This window comes from Parasteatoda tepidariorum, chromosome 4 (genome assembly GCF_982258835.1).
Source record: "Parasteatoda tepidariorum strain Cologne lab strain chromosome 4, Ptep-v5.0, whole genome shotgun sequence".
NCBI lineage: Eukaryota > Metazoa > Arthropoda > Arachnida > Araneae > Theridiidae > Parasteatoda > Parasteatoda tepidariorum.
This window is the reverse complement of record NC_141758.1, coordinates 63,512,223-63,536,202: the sequence shown is the minus strand read 5'-3', so window position 1 is coordinate 63,536,202 and position 23,980 is coordinate 63,512,223. Positions and strand designations below refer to the sequence as shown.

Below are 23,980 nucleotides of genomic sequence, written 5' to 3'. Positions count from 1 at the left end.
TCTAATTATTGAGGGTGCATATACCCACCATTCCCCTTCTCCCGCCAATGACGCCCATGCTCGAGATTATACTTCTTTGACACGAAACGTACATGTTTTTTATTTCCAATGGATTCGAATTTTAATCACTTCAAAAATATCGCAATCTTAAAAATGTTCTCCCGATTGTTTCTAGTTTTGGCAGGAGAGCTGTTGAAAGTTTGGGCCCTTTAATTACATTTTACTTTCTGCGTATTTAGCCATATCTCGGGTAGTTTAAAAGTGAATCGAAATTTTTCCCCACAATTCTAAAATTTGATTATCCGAAGATTCCATGCAAAAAATAATTTCTAAAAAAAATTATTTTATTGTTTTATTTTCTAAGGGTTGAGAGAATGTTGAATTGAAGATATTCAAATTTTTACACCATTTTGAACTATGTAATTTTAAATGACAAAAAGCAAAATTTGTTCGAAATCAGTTGAATAATTTCTGAGTTGAGTTATAAAATTTAAAAAAAAAAAAATCATATTTTTAGAATTCTATTTCTCAAGAACTATTCAACCAATTTCATTCAAATTTCACATTTTGTCATTTAAAATTATATCGTAGGAAATAATAATTGACAAAGTCTATCAATTGTATGATCTAAACAATTTTATCGAATGCACAGACATTTTCATTGTTTTCACAGTGATTGTGATTTAACTGGCGCTATAATTGAAAATTCAACATTAAAAAAGAGCATAAAATTAATGTAACACAATTTTGTATTTATCTATTCAACGCTTCTTAAACCTTATAGATTTAATGATATTTATTACAAATACGAAATTTAGAAATACGAGTCGTACTATTCCCAAATCGTATAGTAACTTTTTTTTCTATAAATATATCTTTTATATTTATCTGTCTTTTTTTCTAAATGGTATTTTTTATTTAACTTTTGCAGTACAAATAGACAGTCTACTATACTTATTTAATAAAAATAAAATAAATTTCTACTTCCATTACTGGATATTTATCACGCTATCACCGAATTGACATCTTCCTTGACGATGCGAAGCACTCGCCCCCATCCGTACGGGATCTTTAAGAGTGGTCACGTGGTTTCCGATGGTATACGGACAGTTTCCTTCCTTTTTCTTCTAAAAAGAACAAAATTGCGATATTTATAACCCAAACTCACCTAATGCTCCATATCAGTCAAAAGCGTCTCTTGCTTCTTTGAAACACCGCTTTTTAACTTTTTGCGTGAGATATTTTTTTTTAAAACTTGGCCCAAATTTCCTTATAAATAAGGCAATTTAAATTTCAATTGAAATATTAATAATTCAATGATATTGAAGAATTTTCTTTAGGACTTCCAAGTAAAATTTCTTTAATGAAAAATTCGAACTTACAGCAAACGATATTTAAAAATTTTAATTTTTTCAAAGTAATTTATTTTCTTAAGTAAAATTTTTTTCTAAAAGTAAAGTTCATCAGTTTGTAACATATAAGAATGTGTTTCAGTTTTTAAATTTCAAAACTATTTTCTAAAATTTCACCATGTCTTACTTTAGAGAAATCTATCAACTCTGTGAATCGTGTCGGCAAATCGTTTGAGTTATTTCAAATATTTTTCTCCTGGATTCTGAAAAATAGATTAAATCGTTTGATTAAACTGTTTTAAAACTTTTCATTATTATATTAAAATGTTATAACGAATAATGTTTTCATTAGAACATGAAAATTTCATTTTAACATTAAAATGTTATATGAGATTCAATATCGTTAAATTTAAAAACATGAATTTAGATTATGCTTATGTAGCTAATATGCTCTACATCTACGTTTAAAATAAATCGTTTGCTAACATTAGAATGAAATAATGTGCCACGATTGCATTTCGAAGTGTACGAAATGCCGTAAGTATTGCCGGCTTGTGACAACGTTTCTTTTCTCCCACATTGGTCTATGTGGTTTGATAGTTGGCTATAGTTTAATTGGTGCATTCACTTTTGAAGCTTTGGAAGCTAAATATGAACAAGTGAAACGTGAAATAGTATTTCTAGAAAGAAACAATACTATCAATGACCTGTGGTCTATCACAGCTAAGTCAATAGTGCTTTCTGAAAAGAATTGGTCAAGTTTAGCTACAGAAATACTCCAGGTACGTTATTTTAAAATATTATTATTCTAAGTACTGAATTAGATAAAGCATTGAATGGAATGTATGTATTGAATTAGATAAAGCAATTAATGGAATATAGACTGGACTCGACAAACATACTGCTCCTAATCAATAATTTTTTAAGCATGATTTTTTTTTTCAATCCAATTTTTTAAACATTTATTCAGGGCAGTAACTGGGCAAACGCATGGAAATATTCTGATTTTTAAGATCGGAGATTTTAGGAAAATTCCCGATTTTTTCGAAATTGCATAGATTTATTCCATAATATCAAAACAAAAAATGATTACAGTTTAATGTTACAATTACAGTTGAAACAAAATGTTTTTTACATATTTTTATTTTGATTGTTTTTAACCTTTAGCTAGGGCTTGCTTATGAGAAGGGGGCTGAGTGATTGTCAGGGTTGCAAAAATCACTTTCATTCATAAATCAGGTAAAAATTTTACTTCATTTGAAAGTTGGATATAAATATAAAAATTGGAATATAAAATAACTGAAAGATATAATCTAGTAATCAGCTCAAACAATTATAAAAAAATAGAGCTGTCTAATATTGTATCAATATAGCCTATGCAAAACATATCAATACAATTGAGTGAAGAGCACCAGAAACATTTGAAACAAAAATCGAACTTGTTAAGTAAAAAATGTAAAATAAAATTAAGAAATGCAAAATAAAAAAATCAAGCGAAAGTCGAAAATGGAGTTTTATTCTATGTTTCTTTTAATTTTTTATTTTACATTTTTTTACTTAGTAAGTTATATTTTTGTTTAATTTAATTTTTTTCGGATATAATCGTGTGAGCTGATCACAAGATTATATCTTTTCCTTTATTTCTTTTTTTGTAGGCATCTTTTAAAAATTTTTTAAATATTTTTAAAAACATTATTATATATATATATATATATATATATATATATATATATATATATATATATATATATATATATATATATATATATATATATATATATATATATATATATATATATATATATATATTTTATAAATAAATTTTTATATATAAATTTTTTATAGATATTTACATTATATTTGCATTTTTTTTATATATTCATTTTTTTCCCTCATAACAATTTTGTGTTTCTGACATTTACAATTTATTCAAATTGTATGTTACCTGAAAATACGTATTTGCGTGTTTCAGGATTTTGAGATAACCATCGTGAGAGCTGTGAAAAAAGATGGATACGATGGTAAAGATGAAAGTCCTTTGCAGTGGACATTTTCTGGAGCATTACTTTATTCAATTATTGTAATAACTACCATTGGTAAGTGTTCTTGTTATATTTAATATTTTTAATCCATAATTTTTAGTTTCAAAGAATTTTTATTTTATAATAAATACTTTTTCTGTCTTATTTCGAAGCCTGTTAAATTATACTCTCATAAATGGGATTATTTCAAATGTTTGTATTTAAAGTTAAAACCAAACTAAGTTTATATTAGACGCTCATCATAAGAATGTGTCTTTAAAGCAAGGAAATTTAGCTTCAGGTTGGTTATATGTAATAAAAATTATACTGCTTAGGACAACATGAGAGATCTTTCTGATTTGATTTTATATTTTATATCCGTCGTTGAACAGCCGACCCAATTTTGGGTTTACGACTACTAATGTTCAACTCCGTACCCTTGTAATTTTGAACTAATCTAGAAGACAAGGAAACTCCTAGATCAGTACTTCCAGAGGTATTGATTCGTTATGGGAACATGGAGGACTTTGTGACATGACAGATTTAACGTGCACCAGTCACCATTTACTACACTTTGGCCGTTGGGGATCGAACCCACGAACTCTTTCACATGGGCCCAGTGCCATACCAACCAGGCTATCTCGGCTCTTGCCCTAGAAACCGAAACTTAATTCTGTTAGTTCATTATGCTCAGAGAAGTAACATACACCGCTCCAACACAAGAGACTCTTCGCGCCAAGTTGTTGAACATTTTATAACTCGTTTTCATTTTTTTAAATATATAAACGGCGTTGCTCGACTCATTTTCGGAATTATGAATATCGATGTTCAACTCGTAACCTTCCATTTTAGAGCGCAACTTAGAAGATAATGGAATCCCTAGATCAAAAATTGGGACAAACTAGTCTTCATTCAACTTTTCTGTGGAACTAATCCGCCTTTGCGTTACTTAGTGAGGAAAACCATGAAACCTCTTACGGTTAGCCCTACCGCAAGGGGTTCTAACACAAGATTCGTCAACTACTGATGAGGATATTCTACTTCAAACTACATCATGGAGAATTTTTTAATAGAACTAAACCGTATACTTCGAAAACGTCCCATGGTTTGCCTTACGTCAAAGGGGCCCATAATCTGTTTATCACTAAGGACAATCTACGTCATCACTGGGGTCGGTGTCAGCCGAGATTAGAATTCGTATCAGCTAACTATCGCTGGGATTCGAACCTAGGTTACCTCATTGGCTGGTGAGTGTCCTCTAATGCGTAGTTGACGAAAATGGAATGCGCATTGAACGTGATTAAATTGAATTTCTAAGCCTTTTTTTTCTTTTTTCTTTTTGCTTTTTATCCACTCACTTTTTTACCTAGTGATCGAAATTGAAGTTAATTTTTATTACAGATTTCTTTTTTCCGTGTTTTAAAAAAGTAGATATATCAAGTTACATCGACATCTGTGAACCAAATGGACTCTATGTTTGTCTTAACAGGGTTATAGTGATTATAACCAACCTATATAATTGCAATGCATCTACTTTGTGACAAAAGAAAAAAAAGAAAAAAAAAGAATCTTTTTTTTTTTTTTTTTTTTTTTTTTTTAAGTTAGAATTGCAAAAATACACGCATATAAAAAAACGTTTTAATTTCTTTTTAAATTTTTTTTTAACATTTTAAAGGATTATTTTAAACTGCTAAAATGTATTTTAACAACAAAAAAAAAAAAATACAGTTACTTAGGAATTATTATAGACAGGCAAGGCAATACTTACATGTTCCCTTACATACGTTGCATGTTGAACTAACAAAAAAAAAAAAAAGGAGTAACGTGCTTGCTGATCTATAAAGAGAAAGTTGTATTATCCTAATAGAACTGAAAATAAACCATTCACTTATCTCTTCCTGTTCGAAAATCTAATAAATCTGTTCCAAACTGAACATTCTGAAAACATGAAAGACTAACAAATTCTGGCACCAAAAGTGTAACTCAACAATTCGTTTGTTTTCATAATAAAGTAAATATTTTAAGACGGGAACTCAATTAATGAAACAGCCCTCGTTACTTTCAAACATAGATTTTTGTGTCAAACATTATTGAATTTTATTTTACTTTTACGTAATTTTCAATTTCATTTTTTTTACTAACAATTTAACCCAGATAGAACTACGGCGTTACTTTTATATATTTTTTCTGACGTTCTGATTGATTACAGGCAAAAATATATTTTGGTTTTTTCAGATTATAATAAACAGTTTAATAGTTACTAAAAAAATCTTTTAGATTAATTATATTTGTACTAAAACATAAAATCCAAAAAAATAGTTTACATTTTATTTCATTCATATTCAAAAATTTATTAATATTTGATTTTTGAAATTTAAGCAACTTCAGCGTTTAATAACTGATTCTCTTAGATCTAAATAACAGCATGTAAGAGAAAATTTGTAAAATTATTGTTTGGAAGGGAGCCGTTTTTGGAAGATTTTACCTTTCACGCAGAAAAAGAACCGGCGTTTCATGCTGTACTTCATACCCATGAATTAATAAAATCCTAAACATAATATTTTCACCTAAATTTTTACAAAATAAGGAAAAAATACGAATAATATGTTTAATAAAAATTTTGCGTCAAAGAGGTTGAGAGTTCTTGTACAAAGTAAAACTAAGAGCAAAACTCATAAAATGCATAAAAAAAAGTAAATGAGAAGTAATTAAAAACAGTAATTGACTCATATGGGATGTCGTAGAGTTTAATCATTCCAAACACATTAATAACAATATTAAAAAAAATTTGAGAAAATGCAGTTTACTATTTATTTATTTATTGTTTAATTATTCATTACTTACATATTTGTTAATTAATTTACTAACTGAAATACCTATATTTTTCTGTAAACTTACTTATCTCTTAATTTTCAAAACTGATAACTCATATTATCCTTAATTCACATATACACATATTCGAATAGGTATATATTATATTTTCACAATATATTTTCTACGAGAGAATATATTCAACTTTATGCCACTATGCGACTACTTACCCACTTGCAAAATATCGATATATTCTACAAAATTATCATCTATAATATTTAAAGGAAGATTTTGTGCTGCTGCAAGGGGCCCTTTTAACCCACAATCTAAAAAGTCATTTAAAAATTTCAATTAGTCTTTTGGGGAGAGACGTTTGAGAAATACATTTAACCCATTAGCTATTGTTATAAATTACACAAGGTACAAATTTTTTGCCCCAGTTGCACAAATAATTGATCTTATCTAATTCGGATGGAAAACAAGGGCAATCGCACCCCCTCTGCCTTAATGGCAGACGCCAACAACAACAACATCTAATTCAGATGTGAGGATATTAAATCGGAAATTAGTTTTGCTCATAAGACTACAATATTTTTAAAAATAACATTTTTAATTTTTTTTTTGTCGAGATGAACGAATTTAAAAACGTTATATATATAGCAAGGGGTTACATGAAAATTGCAATAAACTTTTAGGGAAATTAGGGAACATCATCAGCATAAAAATTGCGTGAATATTGCACACAAAGAATCAGCTCATAATAGGGAATGGCGGTGTAAGACGACACTTCTAAGCATTGGTTCATATGCAACTTTAAACCCAGAAGTTTGTAGCAACATTTATATTTAACTAATCCTATATATATATATATAAATAACGTTTTTAAACTTGTAAATATCGATAAAAAAATAGATAAACAATGTCATTTTTTTAGAGAAACAAAAGTTGTAGCTTGGAGGGAGAAATCGATTATACATTGAAAATTAGCAATACGAAAGTAACTTAAGATGCGTTAAAAACCTCAATCAAAATAATAATAATAATAAAATAAAAATATTGTTGCTCAGTGTTATTAATAGTCAAGTGTCAAAGTCAATAGTCAATTCAGAGTATCAAAAATACCTAGAATAATGAATTTTTAATTAAGTCTAACATGTCAACCTAAAAATGACTACAACCAAATTGTGACATTATAGTAGTATAAACCAAATTTGACAACTTCTATTGATATCATGAAAAATCAAGTGTTAAAACCCTGTCCAGATAAATAGAGAGTAAAGAGGATATTAATGACTCTCTACTTATATTGTAACCCATATGAGCAGACAACATATTGTAGGTTATCTTTTACTATAGTGTTCATGTTGAAAAGATAGTAACAGTATTTACCCTTTAACTTTATAAACAAAAGATAACAATTTTACTGCACCAGATGTATGTTTCAGCTTTAACGAGCTTATAAGAAAATCATTAAGCTCTGGAATTCTTCCAAGATAAATTATTTCTCGCTTGTCACAAATTATTTTAAGAAATGAAAATAAATAAAGTAAACAGTGCCCAATATGGGTTTAAGAAACACAGGTCTTTTTTTATTTTTTTAGAAGAAAAATAAATTGTTTTAATGATCAACTTGTTTTTGAAAATGATTTGAATAAATTTACTTAAGATTGTGAACTCTGATACTCAACTAGTTATGTTAAGTAAGTCCTTTAAATTGCTAAAATATGCACTGTATTAAAAATTATGTTTTGAAAGATTTTTTTAAAAATCTATCTATGCAACGACATAGATATAAAGTTCTTTTAAAATAAACAGAAGGTCTCCTTTTTTTTCATTTATAATGTTAAATTAAATCAGAGACTGTCCAAAAATGATGTCACGCTTGGAGAGAAGGAGGGGTTCATGAAATTGAAGCAATGATTGACAAATTGCTCCAGAGAAATCGAATTTTAAATATCTGACTTTTTTAAAATTTGATTTCGCAGCTAGGAGCTATGCGAAGTACGTTTTTGTATATGGTTTCGTAATTTAAAATATCGTCAGTCTTAATTAATTAGCATATTTGCGGTCACTCCCTCAAACCATTGAGATTGAGTCCTAGAACGTGAAGATCCGTTCACTAGGATCAAAAGTTATTCAGGGTGGTTCGCTTTTTGTTTGTCGCACTGTACTAATTTCCTGGTGGATATAAAAAAAGCCTTGATCACTTAAATCACAAATATTTGATAATTTCCTAGCATTTCATAAATCACTATTGAGAAAAGTATAGAGTTTGAAAGTTTAATGAACAAATTTGTAAAAAGTGCTTTTGAATAAAAAGCTATTTTATGTTAACATGAATTGAAACTTCTTAATATCTCCTCATATTTAACCAAGCCAATATTTTTTTTTTTCAAAATCATTTTGAATTTTGGAAAATTAAATTCGCCAGTTAAGTTTGTCTTTTAAAAGTAGCGAAGTAGTGACCACGATTTGGAAATAGTTTGTAGTCATTATATTAAAAAAAAAAAATAGTTGTAGTTAACTACAATTGTAATAAAGAAGTTGTAGTTAACAACAAAGAAAATGTAGTTTTTCCGACCACTGCTTATAAGTATAATAAAGGAACATTACTTTTTTAAACTTTTAATCTCATATAATATTGTTATCTGGATTAAGGTTGTTGCGGTTTTGTTATAGTCCATTTTAATAAAAAGCCATAGTGGAAAGATATTGCTGAAATCAAAAAGAATAGGGATCTAAACGAATGGAATAATAGTGGCAGTATGGTCAGCATACCGCCTTTACGTACAAGAAAAGCTGGTAGCCATCACTCTTATCTAGCTTGGTTTCATGCCACCATCGGAGATAGAACCTCTGGACAAAAAACTCAGTGCTTTAAACACTGTACCAACTCAAGAGCAGCACACTATGTAAAGCCGAATAAATAAATATTGAGTTTCGGTTTCTCTCGTGCTCCAAATTCTAAATTCGTCGCTGAAAAGGGCGACTGCTCTCAACCCTAGAGAGTATAGAAACTTATTTCGACGAGCCTCTTACTCCATCTCTGAAAAATATTTTGCCGTGTTGGTTTTTTTAAAGACACTTTCATAAGCCAAACTCGCCAGTCATTGTCCTTGCTAATTAAAGCAGGAAAGCGTCTTTAGTTTGGTAAGAGAGCACCGCAAAGGTGAAAGTGCTACTTTGCTCAGAACCCTTGGGATAGATGGCAGCATCACTAACCTGTGAAACCACTTCTCCAATTCAGACATAGATCTGAAGGGGAAAGAAATTTTTCCTAGATCTCTGTATCCACGGTTCTACTCAGTGACCGACCACAGCACTTTCGATTCCAAATTTACGAGCACGTATATCGTATGTACTTGATGGTTTCAAGCGGAGTCGAGGATCGAGCCCCGGCATTTCCGAATCTGACGTCAGATTCTCTAACCAAGCTACCACGGCTCACATTTTGCTGTAAACTATTATTAATAGTTAACACTTAATTTTATGGTGTAAAGTTTCTCGAAATTTTTACGTTATGAAAATACACAGGCACACCAATTTTCCAAATTTCTCACTTAACAAAAATGAATTCTTAAATTTGCGAAACATCTGCAAGAAGATTGATCTCTTTCTTGATTTTACTTTTCATGAGTTTTAATAGGCGATGATTTAGGAAAATTTTCTTTATTTGTTTGAAATATGGAGGGAATTTAAGAGATTTCTAATTATTGAAGGAGTACATATACCTACCCTCCTCTCCAACAACGGCGCCCATGCAATTAAATATTATTGTGCCAGTTTTAAAATGGTTCTAAAACAACACGAAGAATAAAAAATGAAAGTGTTCCATATAAGAAAAATACCTTCAACTTAAAAACAAATAAATATTTATCTAAAATAAAATAAAGGAGCTGCTGCTAATCCTTTATTATTTTTTGAAAGTACAAAAAACCCTGCAGAATTTTATTGTTCGTTTTTAGTTTTTTTAATATCTAGTAATTTTATTTTTATAATGTCTATATTTGAGAAATGTCTCATCTATATGATACAAAGTGAGTTTCTATTAAAAATTCATCTTTTTCATTTATTTATTTAAATTTTTTTTCCCCTGCACACAATACATTAACTTTGACAATCGATTTTCCCACTTGGCAAAGAAAAATATCTTATATATATTATCATTACCGCTGATTTTTTTTTCTTAATACCTCACTGCCCACTGGGAATTCAGTTTAAAATGAAGTGAGGCGTTAATAGTTAACTGAGCAGGGAGAGGTATTTGCGTCCATTCGCCTCGAGTTCCACAGCGGAACGCCGCTTTGTTTATCTTTTGTTTAACACTGAAGTAAGAAGACATAAGGGAGCTGCGCTAATATGGTATGTACGTTTGTAACTTTTGAATGATAAACATTGCATGCGATATCGCTAATTTTAGATTCCCGGGGACAAAATTTTGAAATTTTTTGTATAGAAATTTTTTATTTAGATTTACGTGTGTATTATATACTTAAAGTATGATAGGAATACGAGAAAAAAAAGTTTATACGGATATGTTTGTAACTTTTGAATGATGAACATTGTATGCGATATCGCTAATTTTAGATTCCCGGGGACAAAATTTTAAAATTTTTTGTATAGAAATTTTTTATTTAGATTTACGTGTGTATTATATACTTAAAGTATGATAGGAATACGAGAAAAAAAAGTTTATACGGATATGTTTGTAACTTTTGAATGATGAACATTGTATGCGATATCGCTAATTTTAGATTCCCGGGGACAAAATTTTGAAATTTTTTGTATAGAAATTTTTTATTTAGATTTACGTGTGTATTATATACTTAAAGTATGATAGGAATACGAGAAAAAAAAGTTTATACGGATATGTTTGTAACTTTTGAATGATGAACATTGTATGCGATATCGCTAATTTTAGATTTCCGGGGACAAAATTTTGAAATTTTTTGTATAGAAATTTTTTATTTAGATTTACGTGTGTATTATATACTTAAAGTGTGATAGGAATACGAGAAAAAAAAGTTTATACGGATATGTTTGTAACTTTTGAATGATGAACATTGTATGCGATATCGCTAATTTTAGATTCCCGGGGACAAAATTTTGAAATTTTTTGTATAGAAATTTTTTATTTAGATTTACGTGTGTATTATATACTTAAAGTATGATAGGAATACGAGAAAAAAAAGTTTATACGGATATGTTTGTAACTTTTGAATGATGAACATTGTATGCGATATCGCTAATTTTAGATTCCCGGGGACAAAATTTTGAAATTTTTTGTATAGAAATTTTTTATTTAGATTTATGTGTATTATATACTTAAAGTATGATTGGAATGCGAGAAAAAAAAGTTTATACGGATATGTTTGTAACTTTTGAATGATGATCATTGTATGCGATATCGCTAATTTTAGATTCCCGGGGACAAAATTTTGAAATTTTTTGTATAGAAATTTTTTATTTAGATTTACGTGTGTATTATATACTTAAAGTGTGATAGGAATACGAGAAAAAAAAGTTTATACGGATATGTTTGTAACTTTTGAATGATGAACATTGTATGCGATATCGCTAATTTTAGATTCCCGGGGACAAAATTTTGAAATTTTTTGTATAGAAATTTTTTATTTAGATTTACGTGTGTACTATATACTTAAAGTATGATAGGAATACGAGAAAAAAAAGTTTATACGGATATGTTTGTAACTTTTGAATGATGAACATTGTATGTGATATCGATAATATTAGGTACTCGAATGCGTTCGAGGACAAAAATTTTTAATTTTTGATTTAGAAATTTTTTGATTTCGGTTTACGAATGTGTTCAATACTAAAACAGGATATGAATACAAAAAATAAGGAAAATTTTTTTAAAAAAAAATACGGTAGACCTTTAAAAAAATCGAAAATTGTCATTTTTTCAAAATTATATAAATTTGCTAAAATTTATTATTTTTCCATTTTTCCTGCTTTAAATTTCAACTAATGACAAAAATTAGATATAATATTGATATATAGATATTTTTCAACAAATTTAAAAATTTATTTGGCAAAAAAGGCCAAAAATTGCAATTAATTATTTTTATTTTAGCTGTGAAATACAAAATGATCGTTTAATCGACTTTTGCGTAGCCTATTCCCTAGACCTATGTATAAAAACATTCCCGCAAAACTTCAAGTCATTTGAACTAAAATTTTTTAAGAATGAAAAAAATGAAGAAATGAAGGAAGGCATTTAGAATAAAGGAAAATGGCGGAAAAATAAAATATGGGAAAAAGAACAAAAAAGACATAGTTGTACATTTCATAACTAATATTGATGTTTTTTTTAAAATCATCATAACTTCTGTTTTATTTGGCGTAGAAACAGAACAATTTTTGAGAAAGAAAGGTACCTAGTTTTATTTTACATAAGAAAAATAGAAAAAATATGATATTTTGGTCAAACATGACTCGAGAAAGGTAGTAGGACTAATTAATTTTTTTTTTATAAATTACTGTTGTATTTCTGAAAATTTCCCAATTGGTAACTAAATTTAAATCCTTGATTGACGTCTCCTATATTTTGATCAATTATACTATTTTGTCACATATATGTAGAATAAAATTTTAACCATATTTTTTACTGTATTTCACATAAAAAAATTATTAAGTAATTGAAATTTTTCAACAAAAAAAATATCTATAACAGCATATTTGTTAAGTTTCGATTTTTCTAAGTGGCAGTAAAATGTAAATTGAAAAATTAATTATAGACAAACATATTTTCATATTTTGCCGGAGCTTAGCAATCATATGAATATATGATTATCATGTATTCATATGCATGTTTAATTTATTCTTCTGTAGTGGTAGTTGAAATCATTCTTAATTAAATTAATTAATCCGAGAATAAAATAGAAAGGCAAAAGTTTTACTGTCACAAATTTTTATAAATATATAAATAGAAAACTCTTTAAACTGGAAGAAAATCCAGAAGAAATGACAGCTTAATGTATAAGATAATAGCAAAAACATAATAAAATAATAGCAAAAAATAATAATTGCAGAAAAGTTTAATATAATAATAATAGAAAAAATAATAATTATTACAAATAAGTATAATATAATAATAATTATTACAAAGAAATATAATAATAATTATTACAAATAAGTATAACATAATAATAATTTATTACAAATAAGTATAATATAACAATAGTAGCAAAATATAATAATAATTGCTAATAAGTGTGGTATAATAATAATAGCAAAACCTAATAATAATTATTACAAATAAGTATAATATTATGATAATAGCAAAAATAATGATAATTGTTGCAAAAATAAGTATAATATAATAATAATCACAAATAAGTTTATTATAAATGATAATGGGAAATAATAATAATAATTACAAATAAGTATAATAAAACAATGGAAAAAATAATAATTGTGAATAAGTATAATGTAATAAAATATAAAAGCAAAAAAGACCTAGTTTTTTATTGATTTGAATGGTAAAGTCGCTTTAGAGATGAATTGTAGTCAGAGCAATTGTTTTATTATGATATTTCTTTTTCAAAAAGCAAAATTCTTGCTAATGTTTTACTTTTTTAAAAAATTTATTTTTATTAAAAAATTATGTTATTAATTTTTGAAGAGCTTTTGCAAAATTAGCAAAGTAGTAAATATTCCGATATGGCTTGGAAACAAAATGTTGATATGAAGTAAATTGAATCCGATAGAGTTATTTCTGTAAAGTTTCTATATCAGTTTTTAATCTTAAAAGTGAGCTTAGCTTAAATGTGATTTATATTCACTTATTAAAGTAATCTATTCGTCTACAATTCTTTTACATAAATGTAAGAATAATTTTAAGAGGAAGAATATTAACTTTAAATTTCAGAAAAATGTAGTATTTCAAGTGATAATATTATTTGATAAAGAAATGTAAATTTTTATTTTATTTAAAGTAAATGTTTCGTTTTTGCAAGTTTTGTTTCATAAACTAAATTGTATGCACGGTAGCATAACCCTCTTTTTTATTTTTCTAGTAACCAATTTTTACGTTGTTGTTTCCGTGTTTATTTGAATGAGATTTAAATGTATAAATAACTAACTGACTAAGTAAATAAAAACTATTTACAGGTCGGTGAATGAACTAAGTAGAAGGAATTTTTTGTCTAACTTCGTGAAATGTGAAATAATAATGCTTTTGCTTAAGCATGCTATCAGTGATTTCTTTTTAGAGTTGAAAGTTAAGCTTGAAGAAGAAAAAAAAGATATTTCAGAAAAAACTAAGCATCTTACACCAATCTTCTCATAGTTTAAAGATGAAGAATTTTTATGATGCAAATTTAAACAAAAAGCATAATTGTTTATTTATTTAAAATAGTTTTATTATTCGTATTTGGTAAATCTGTTTTTACACATAATTCTACCAGTAGGGATCATTTTTATTGAAGCTGAATTTTATTCGTCGATCAGGTTTTCATGACGCTAACACAAGTGGCATGTCCGCACCAAGAAAATGTCACTAAGTAAAATTAAAATCATTTGCGAAAAATCATGTACCTTCGATAACATTTTGAAGTCAATAAAGGTAACCCCTAAGAACGACCAATCTCCATTAACGACCATTTTACTGTGGAACAAAGGGCGGTCGCTCCAGAGAGGTTTCACTGTTTGTTTTGTTCTATTTTGACCCAAAAATGAAGCAGTACAAAAATGTTTTCACTTCAAAAATAAAAAAATGCATGTAACTTAAACATAATTGTGTTTACAGTATTTCGTATAACATTATATAAATATAATCATACAAATTAAATAAAGGTTATATTTAATAATTTATTTTTCAATGAGAACTGATTTATTTATCAATTCAGATGTTTATACTCTCAGAAGTAAAGCTCTCATTTTCAACGAATCAGCAATTCTTGAGCAAGTATTTCATTAATTCTAAGAATCATTTCGTCTCGAAATCACGTCATTTGTGAGGAAACGCAAACTCTCTAATGTATTACGAAATGTTTCCTCAACTCTAAATCTCATCGTAGTGCATTGCGAGAGATTATTAACTGGAATGACGAAACTAGAATAAAGATTCGACAATCGAAAATGAAGTGACAAATCAAACTATCCGGTTTGTGTAGTGGTCAAGGAGTTGGTTGCGTATCTAGAAGATCCGGGGTTCGAATCCCGCTTTGAGCATGGGTGTAATTTATCTCTATGCTGTATCTGCCTTTGTTATGTTGTGTTAACCTATATGGTACTCTCTTCATTTGCCCACCTATATGGTTTCACAGTGGTTATTAGAAATGTTAGGTACATAAGGCACTTCGAGGTTATCTTTTTTGGAACAAAAATAGAATGACGAAATATTTCTCTAATTATAATGAAATTTGTTTCCTCAAGGAAGTAACGATAGTTATTTCTTCACTACGACCAATTTTTTGGATCGGACAGTATACTATAGTATTCCTATAGGAAACTGTTTCGTCAAAAACAAAGAAATTTCGTGATATTTGTGAATCCATTTTTTACAGTGTGATTAAATTAGTGGTTAAATAAGAAAATAAACGTAACCAAATGACAAATTTAATTTATTCATTTATTTTACTAAATCAGAATGAATAAAGAAACCTTTTTGCAAAAAGAATTAAGGAAAAGGAAGAAAAGGTAAGCATTTTTATTCATAAAAAAAATGACTCTGTGACTTGGACCATGTCTGTATTCATCGAAAATAGTAATTACATTAGTGTAGTAGTAATTATTTTTTTTTTGCCGAAATATCGATTTCTCTTTTTCCTATCTTATATTGATCTTCTATTCTTAACTACAGGTTATGGAAATGTCGCACCGAAGACTTCTTGGGGTAAAGTCGTCACTATCTTCTACGCAATTATAGGAATTCCACTTCTGCTTTTATGTCTATCCAATATAGGTGATTCCATGGCTCATTCTTTCAAATTCATATACTGGAAATTGTGTTGCTACTTCTGCATACGCCCTAAGAAGCGTCGCAAAAAAACTTCAAACAGACCACTCCATATATCGTATTCAGCACCTATTATACACCAAGAAAGCACAAATGGTATTTCAATGCAGCCAGGATGTGTATATCCCGGCGACAGAGACTCTCCAGCCTTAACATCAAGTGGTACTTATTATACTGCACATTCAAACTCTAATCCAACTATAAGCTCTTGTAAATCTACTCCTTGTCATCTAAATCATGCAAGGATGGACTCGAAAAATGATAAGACTTATGATGGGTTCCCGTCCATGGTGAATAGCTACGATGCGTGTAGTCCTCATATGCGCAACGTAGAATTTGCGCCGGTTATTACAAATAAATACGCTTTGCAAGAAGACGTGCATATTAACTCTGAACCATTGAGAAAACACAAGGAACTGCTATCGTCAGTACCTGCTTTGCTTACAGTGATGAGTTCATCGTATTATAAAAACTTCGGATATGGAATCAATAAATCTGCACCAACTAAAGACAGGTATGAGTATTGAATGTTTATTTGAAGAGCTTAATAATAAAAAATGTGTTTTTTAATGATATTTTAATTTCCTGATTTAGAAACATATCAGTTTAAGTAATATGGTCCTGATTTATAAGCTAGGTGTTTTTTTTAATTTTTTTTTTAAGCCTTTTACTTCTACTCTGAATTTTTTCTTTTCATCACTCAGCTGTATAATTATTATAAGAAACTCAATTCAAAACATATTTGATCCATTATTATCTATTTTACAAATTGTTTCCAGGTTTAAAATTCATTTTTTACCATTTATCAAAGGATGCCTGAAACTTTATTAGGTTCAATATTTTTTTGTCATTTCCTTTTCTTATTTTATAGGTCTATAAACCTATAGGAAAGACGATAAGCTATTAAATTACTGGCGTCTTTTTTAATAAATTCAGTTACAATGACAATTATTATTATTACAATTTGTTGATGTATTTTATAAGAAATCGTTTTTTCTTTCTTTTTTTTAGGTTTTTAAAATCATTTAGTATTTAATTATTTGTTATTATGTTCTTTATTTAAAAATCGTTTACTTTTAATTTTAGGAGCATTATTATGGATTAAAATATTCATATATATAAATTTCTTTTACTTATAAGTCAATTTTAGATTTATTTTTGTATGTATGTTTGTTTTCGAGTGTTGACTTTAAAACGTCGTGATGTGGTTATAATAGTTCGTTTAAAAAATAAAAAGCAAGGTAAAAACTTAACAACATTTATTCATTATTCTTTATAATTAAAATATTTCATTGACAAAACTACAATAAAAATTTGATTTCACATTCTTGAACTCGATATGCTCCATTTCATAATTTTTGATTAAATACGTATGCAAATTAACCGATGAAAGGCTACTAATTATTTTGATAATATTTAATGTGAAAAATTAATTGTTTTTTAGCAATCGTTTTTTTTAACACTCTTAAAGTATTAGGTTTTATGTGGAACAGTTGAACTCGCAAACCAGCAGTGCCGGAATACCCATTAGGCAAGGCCTAGGGCCCCTTTAAGATGGATTTTTTGAAAATAAATTTTAAAAAATTAAGAAAAACAATGATTTAAAAAAATCAATTTCAAATACATATGTTATGATTATTTTTTAGTTCTAATTTAACAATAAGGTAAAATTCAATTTATTATTATTTTAAATATGCTTTCTTGAATGAAAAGATATATAAATACTTTTATATTTCAATAAATAAAAAATGTACGAGAAAAAAAATTTAATCTAAGGGCCCCAAAAATTTGAATGACCTAGGGCCCTGCGTACGCTTAATCCGGCACTGCAAACCAGGGATGGTATGCAGTCAAGTTCTGAATTTATTTTGGGGGTATACATTAGCTGATATATAGTTTTCAAAAAAGAACTCTAGTAAAGGTTGAGAATCAGAGAAATATAATTCGTTATTCTTAAATTTGGTTATTTTCGATTACGTTGAAAAATTTTGACATAAAAATATTGACGCAATTGTTTACAATTTTTGCTATTTCTTTTTTTATTTTCAACTGACATTTTACTCATTAATTTCATAAAAATAACGGCACTCTTAACGAAATGAAAGTCTATTGTTTTAATATGAACATAATTACAAGTTTTTACAGAAAATTTAATCTCTCGGAATCTCTCTGACCCTACCACGGAACCTCAGAGACCCATCTCAGAAATACCATTTGACAACGCTGCTTTAAACATTTATATAGTTTTAAAATAAATATCCAAGTATTTCTGGAGAAATTTGAAGAAATATCAAAAACTGAAAGTGTCTATTGTAGGGAAGTGTGTTAACGTATGTAGATGTACTGGGATTTTCCTGAGAGATTAAATTTATCAGGGGCTATTATTTCTTTTAATATCATATTCAATGGTTTAAACTATACACAAATTTTATTGTTTGCTAAAATAGCATAACTGCAATGCACAAAAAAGCATTTTTTTTCCTAATTTATAGAGTATCCTGGAAAGAGGAGCTTCACAACAAAGAATATAACGACAACGATTCTATGAACAGCTTATCAACTCAACTAGAGGATGAAGAAGTCACAGTACCCGTATGGCTATGTTTCGCTTTAGTACTGAGCTATATTTGCGGAGGAGCAGTACTCTTCACATTTTGGGAAAAATGGAACTTTCTAGATAGTTCATACTTTTGCTTTGTGACTCTGACCACCATAGGTTTTGGAGATCTTGTTCCCGGAACTGCAGTTCTATCTGATGATAACCAGCTGACTTTGGGTCTTTGCTCGTTGTATTTGCTGTTTGGCATGGCTTTGTTGGCCATGTCCTTCAATTTAGTGCAAGAAGAAGTGACAAGATCGATGAGATGTATGGGACAAAGGATTGGCATTATTCCCATGGATGAAGATGATGACTAGCTCGTGAAATGATTCGAAGCATACTACCAAAACTATGGACTTGAGGAAAAAAAAATTTGATTAATAAAATAATATTGGTAGCTAAGTACGTATAGAGTTTGTATTTTTGAGGCCTCCCTGATAGTCTCAAACGTTTTTTATTTGAACGTTACAAATTCATCCTGTTATAATCAACTGGAAGACATTTTCAAACGTTCACATTTAAGTTGTTGGATCTCCAATCTCTTTGAAATACAAATGCTTTTTTTTTTGTGTGTTAAAGGTGAAATTTTCTAAACACGGCCTCCTTCCAAACAATAATCTTTCAAGATCTAAAAGAAACAGTTATTCACTGAAATTTCGTTAATTTACAAAATCAATTATTGATATATTTTTAAATTTAAACGAGAATAATTTATTCTACTTTGATTTTATTTTATATTTTAGTACAAATATAATTCTCATATTCTAAAAGTTTTTTTATTAACCATTTGAATGTTGTTTTTTTTTCGATTAAGAAATATACCAAAATATATTTTTACTTGTAATTAAAGCAGAAAAAAATATCGTAAAAAAATATATACAAAAGCGACATTAGTGTCCCACCTGCGTCAAGGATTAATAAAGTTATCTTGATGGCAAAAGGAATAAATATTACGATTAATTAAATTTTAGATTAAAATCAGTTGTAATAGTAACTTAAAAAGTATAGAGGCAAAATAACGTGAATGCAAGACTGATAGGAAAGGTAAAATTTAGAATGTAGTAAAAGTTAAATTTGAATATTTAATCAAGTGCGTAAATAATTGTTGCTCACTGTTATCTACATAATTACACATAAAAATTTTAAACTTTTTTTTCACTCCTTGCTATGATGTTCTTGCATCGCAGATGTAATAATTTTTGCTAAGGATATTTAAACAATAGCAAACTGTAACCTTCAAAAGATTTTAATTAAAGCATTAAACTATGAAGCTCTCATCTCAGCAAAAATTCTGTCTTAAAAATGTTAAAATAAAGTATATTATGTCTGTGGTGTTTGACTTTTAATGGAGAAAGAACAATTTTGGTAATAATAAACACTGCAGTTGACAAAAGTAAATATTCAAATAATTTTTTTCCCTTTCACAGACTGACTTTTAGTTTGTAATGGTATTGCTTAAGCTAGAATTCTCATATTTAATTACAGGAAACATTTATAACAGCAATAGCTAATTACTCGTAACAACTGATTTGTTGTAGTGGAAATATTTAATAAGCTACTAAAGTGACTTTTTAAGTTGAAGGATTGTGCAAGAATTAAATTAAAAAAAACGAAAAATATTTAAAAAAAAACTTATGACTTTTTCCTTTTTGGGAAGTTATATGGTAGCTATTGAATGATTTAACTCATTGATTTATGCATTTATTTTTATAATTAAAGCTCTAATATTGGGGTTATAGTTCACAAACAAAATACTAGAAAAAACTGGCGAGTCTACTGTGCAATAAAATATTTCACAGCTTGGAGTTTTACCATCATATAAAGTTTTCCCTAAAGGAATATCAGTAATAATCATTTGTGAACTTAAAGTATAAAAGAGAAAATGCTATATATTTAGCATAAAAAGTGAAAAATCTTAATTAATGAATCCTATTTGTGACCAATTTTTCAACAATTCAAAATCAAAATCTTCACCAGAATCAATAAAAATAAGTTATAATCTGACTTTTTTCAAATACCTGGCCTTGTATTGATAACTCTTTTATTATGCTTAGAAAAATTCTAGCATACTATCACTTTATATTTTTAGAAGATAAATCTTTCCAAAAAAAGGAAAAAAAGTTTTGAAGCTCAATGCAATTGTGCTTTCACTTAACATGGTCAAATTTATTTTGTATGTATTAGCAAGTTAAAAATAAAATTAAAAAAAAATTCTCACCATATTTTTTAAAAAAAATCCGATAATTTTTCTAAAAGTCTCATTTTATTCTTTTAATTTAAATATAGTAGAGATTAACAAATGGCACACTATATGAGTAGAGAATTTAATAATGGCACAGTACTATAACTTGGAGTGACTGTTTCAACCTCTATAAAAGAAATGCATGAATATATCATCAGTGAGATTTTTAATCTGGACAGAGCTCAAAATGTGTGTTTAAGAAAATGGATACAGCAAAGGAAAAATTGTGAATATAAAAGTTTGATCACACATTAATAGTAAAGGAAAAGACGTTTAAATTTGTTTGAAACAAAGAAATAATTTTTTTCCTGTTTATAAAAACAAATTCGTATACAACAAGTTACATACATTTGTAAACAACAAATTACAAGATTATAATTAGTTTATTAAGACAAACTGTATATAATCATAACATACAGGTACAAATATATCACAGATATCAGAAACTATCAATAGCACACATTATTTAAAAATATATTTAGATCTATCAGATGAGACATTTATAATAGAAATTTACAATATACAGTCCTATGTCTTACAATTTATATCATTTTATACTGTTATTTGCAATTAAATCTTGAAGGTATGAAGAAGCTTCGCCCATTAACAGTTCAGATAACACATCTGAGAATCCCATTTCATGAGCTAAACTGTATTTCACTTTTATATTAGAACACATAGAAAGTAGTAATTTCATATTCCGTGTTGTACTCTCATTTTTAGAAGGCAATTTCTTATATCTGCAATAAAAAATTATAAATATTCACCTAGAGGATGATGCAAAAACACAATACGTTTGGAACTAAACCCGCCTTTTTAAATAACGAAATTTTATAACCAAATATATGAGACTGAGAAGAAAATGTAATTTTAATTGCAAAAGCATACAAACTAAAAAAAAAAAAAAAAAAAAAAAAAAAAACAATACTAAAAAAAAAAATAATCCCAATCCAAAATAAGGGCAATTTTAATGTTTATCAAAATTAGCATGATTTTTTTTTGTATTAAATTAACTTAAAATTCTCAGATAAAATTTTCTTCTTCTGAAAATTAAAGGGTCTTTGAACTTTTGTTTACAGCTAGTACAATAAGTGGATAAGAATTAGAGGCTTCATAATGCAAGTCTTAAAGCAAAGCTTTAATTATAAATCAGGCTCTTATTTAGTGACAAAACTTGTTTCCAAAAGGTTCAAATTCAATATCCCTGTCACCTGAAACAAATTTATCGATTAATTTTTCGGCAACAAAACTCCTTTTATTATTTTTGGATAAAACTGTATATTAAGCAGTTTCTGATATTAAAATATTTTTGTTGTTTCTAGTTATTTAGATCAAGTTTATTATGGAAGATATTTTTATTAGTTGCATAATTTCCAAGAAAAAAAATTATAAAAATAATAAAATTCTTAAATATGGAATTTTGCTTAAAACAAAACTTTAATTTCCAAGTACTCAACTAGAATATTTATTTATGATAAAATTGCATTAGTGCAGAACATAAAATAAAAAATTGTTAGGCAGTTTCATTAAATATAAAAGATCAAAGTCTAACCTTTTAACAACATCTGATATTAAAGATGTTGGTAGACCGAAATGAGCTTGAAATTCAAGCAAATAATCTCTGTCTCCACGGATCACCACATTATGCAAGAGTGCCTGACTCCATAAATGATGATTACCATATTCTTCAGCCACTATGAACGCCTGAAAAAACAAACACATGAATTATCAGCATAAACTAGAAATCTTATCTTGTATTACAAACATACATTGAGAACTAAAACAAATTAAGGAAATATTTAAAATACATAATTTAAGATTAAATATAAAAAGGTTTATTTTCCTGAAAATTGAAGTTTAAAATATAATCGAAAATAAAAATTTATTTTGCTTCATAGTTGAAATGGAATGTAGATCTTTCTACCACCTTAACTATGAAGCAGAATGTTTTCTTTTTTTTTGTTTTTTTTGTTTCCTGGTATATGACTAAAACAGTACAGACATGAATTTAAAAAACAATAATTTTCTTTAAGAAATACCAGATTAATGAAATTCTTATGTACGCATAACAATTTTAAATTGATTAATGTTAATAAACTAATAAGCACTTAAAGATTTTAAAGTGTATATTATTTAAAATAATATTAAAATAATCTGGATAATACAATTAATAATCAATATATAGCTCAAATTATGACAAAATTTAAAACAATACCAATAAATCAGATCGTGTATAACAAACATGCATTAAGAATTTAATAAAAGTAAAAGAATTATTCAAAATACATAATTGAAGATTAAATATAAAACGATTTATTTCTTCAAAAACTAAAGCTGAAAATATAATTTAAATTTTTTTTTATTTTGCTTTGTAGTTAAAATGTAATAAAGACTTTTCTACCATTTCAACTATAAAGCAAAAAATCTTTTTTCATTTTCTAATATATGTCTAAAATAGTTCAGGCATGAATTTAAAAATAACTTTCTTTCAAATATACTACATTTATGAATTCTTTACATATGCAAATCAATTTTAAATTAATTAATGTTAATAAACCAGTAAGGGCTTAGAGATTTTAAAATGTACACATAACTACAATAATATAAAAATACTCTGGATGATATAATCAATAATCAAAAGCTTAATTAATGGCATAAGATTTCATAACATTACCTGAGAAAACTTATTATGATCAGTTATAAATCTTGCCACAGAAGTTTCATCAAGACCTATAATCCAAACCCCATCTGGAACAAAATAAATTTGGAGGGCAACCAATTGGGCTAACCTGGTACAATTTTGAGCTTGGTGCAAGCAATCAGCCTGCAATAAAAAATTAACAAAATTAACTATAATTTATTTTGATGTAAAAAAGAAAGAAAAAGAAAGATTTCATGATTGAATTAATTATATCTAGTACCAAAACTGAAAATATTAATTTTAATCCCCTTCTAAAATACAACCGTAAT

General features: G+C 27.5%; 2 protein-coding genes across 2 annotated transcripts in view; one reads left to right on the top strand and one right to left on the bottom strand.

The window, feature by feature from the left end:
* Positions 1 to 1,110: 1,110 nt before the first annotated feature.
* On the top strand, positions 1,111 to 19,171 carry LOC107447356 (potassium channel subfamily K member 18). The gene is made up of 4 exons (XM_016062241.4): positions 1,111 to 2,134; positions 3,325 to 3,448; positions 16,014 to 16,683; positions 18,662 to 19,171. Exons 1-4 carry the CDS (start codon positions 1,853 to 1,855, stop codon positions 19,083 to 19,085), a joined length of 1,500 nt encoding a protein of 499 aa, XP_015917727.1. The 5' UTR covers positions 1,111 to 1,852; the 3' UTR covers positions 19,086 to 19,171.
* Positions 19,172 to 21,374: 2,203 nt separating this feature from the next.
* The window catches only part of LOC107447355 (spatacsin), a 64,756-nt gene continuing 62,150 nt past the window's right edge, over positions 21,375 to 23,980 (bottom strand). Inside the window, exons 40-42 of the mRNA XM_071182368.1 lie at positions 23,685 to 23,834; positions 22,563 to 22,714; positions 21,375 to 21,750 (exon numbers count right to left, since the gene is read on the bottom strand). Of these exons, the coding sequence (XP_071038469.1) occupies positions 21,558 to 21,750; positions 22,563 to 22,714; positions 23,685 to 23,834 (495 nt within the window). The 3' untranslated portion in view covers positions 21,375 to 21,557. The remainder of the gene's footprint in view (positions 21,751 to 22,562; positions 22,715 to 23,684; positions 23,835 to 23,980) is intronic.

What these genes read in the sequence shown, in the direction of transcription:
- LOC107447356 (XM_016062241.4), top strand. Translation starts at nt 1,853, where the DNA reads ATGTGCCACGATTGCATTTCGAAGTGTACGAAATGCCGTAAGTATTGC. An exon ending in TATTGTAATAACTACCATTG is followed by an intron (nt 3,449 to 16,013) that starts GTAAGTGTTCTT and finishes TCTTAACTACAG; the next exon opens with GTTATGGAAATGTCGCACCG. An exon ending in TCTGCACCAACTAAAGACAG is followed by an intron (nt 16,684 to 18,661) that starts GTATGAGTATTG and finishes CCTAATTTATAG; the next exon opens with AGTATCCTGGAAAGAGGAGC.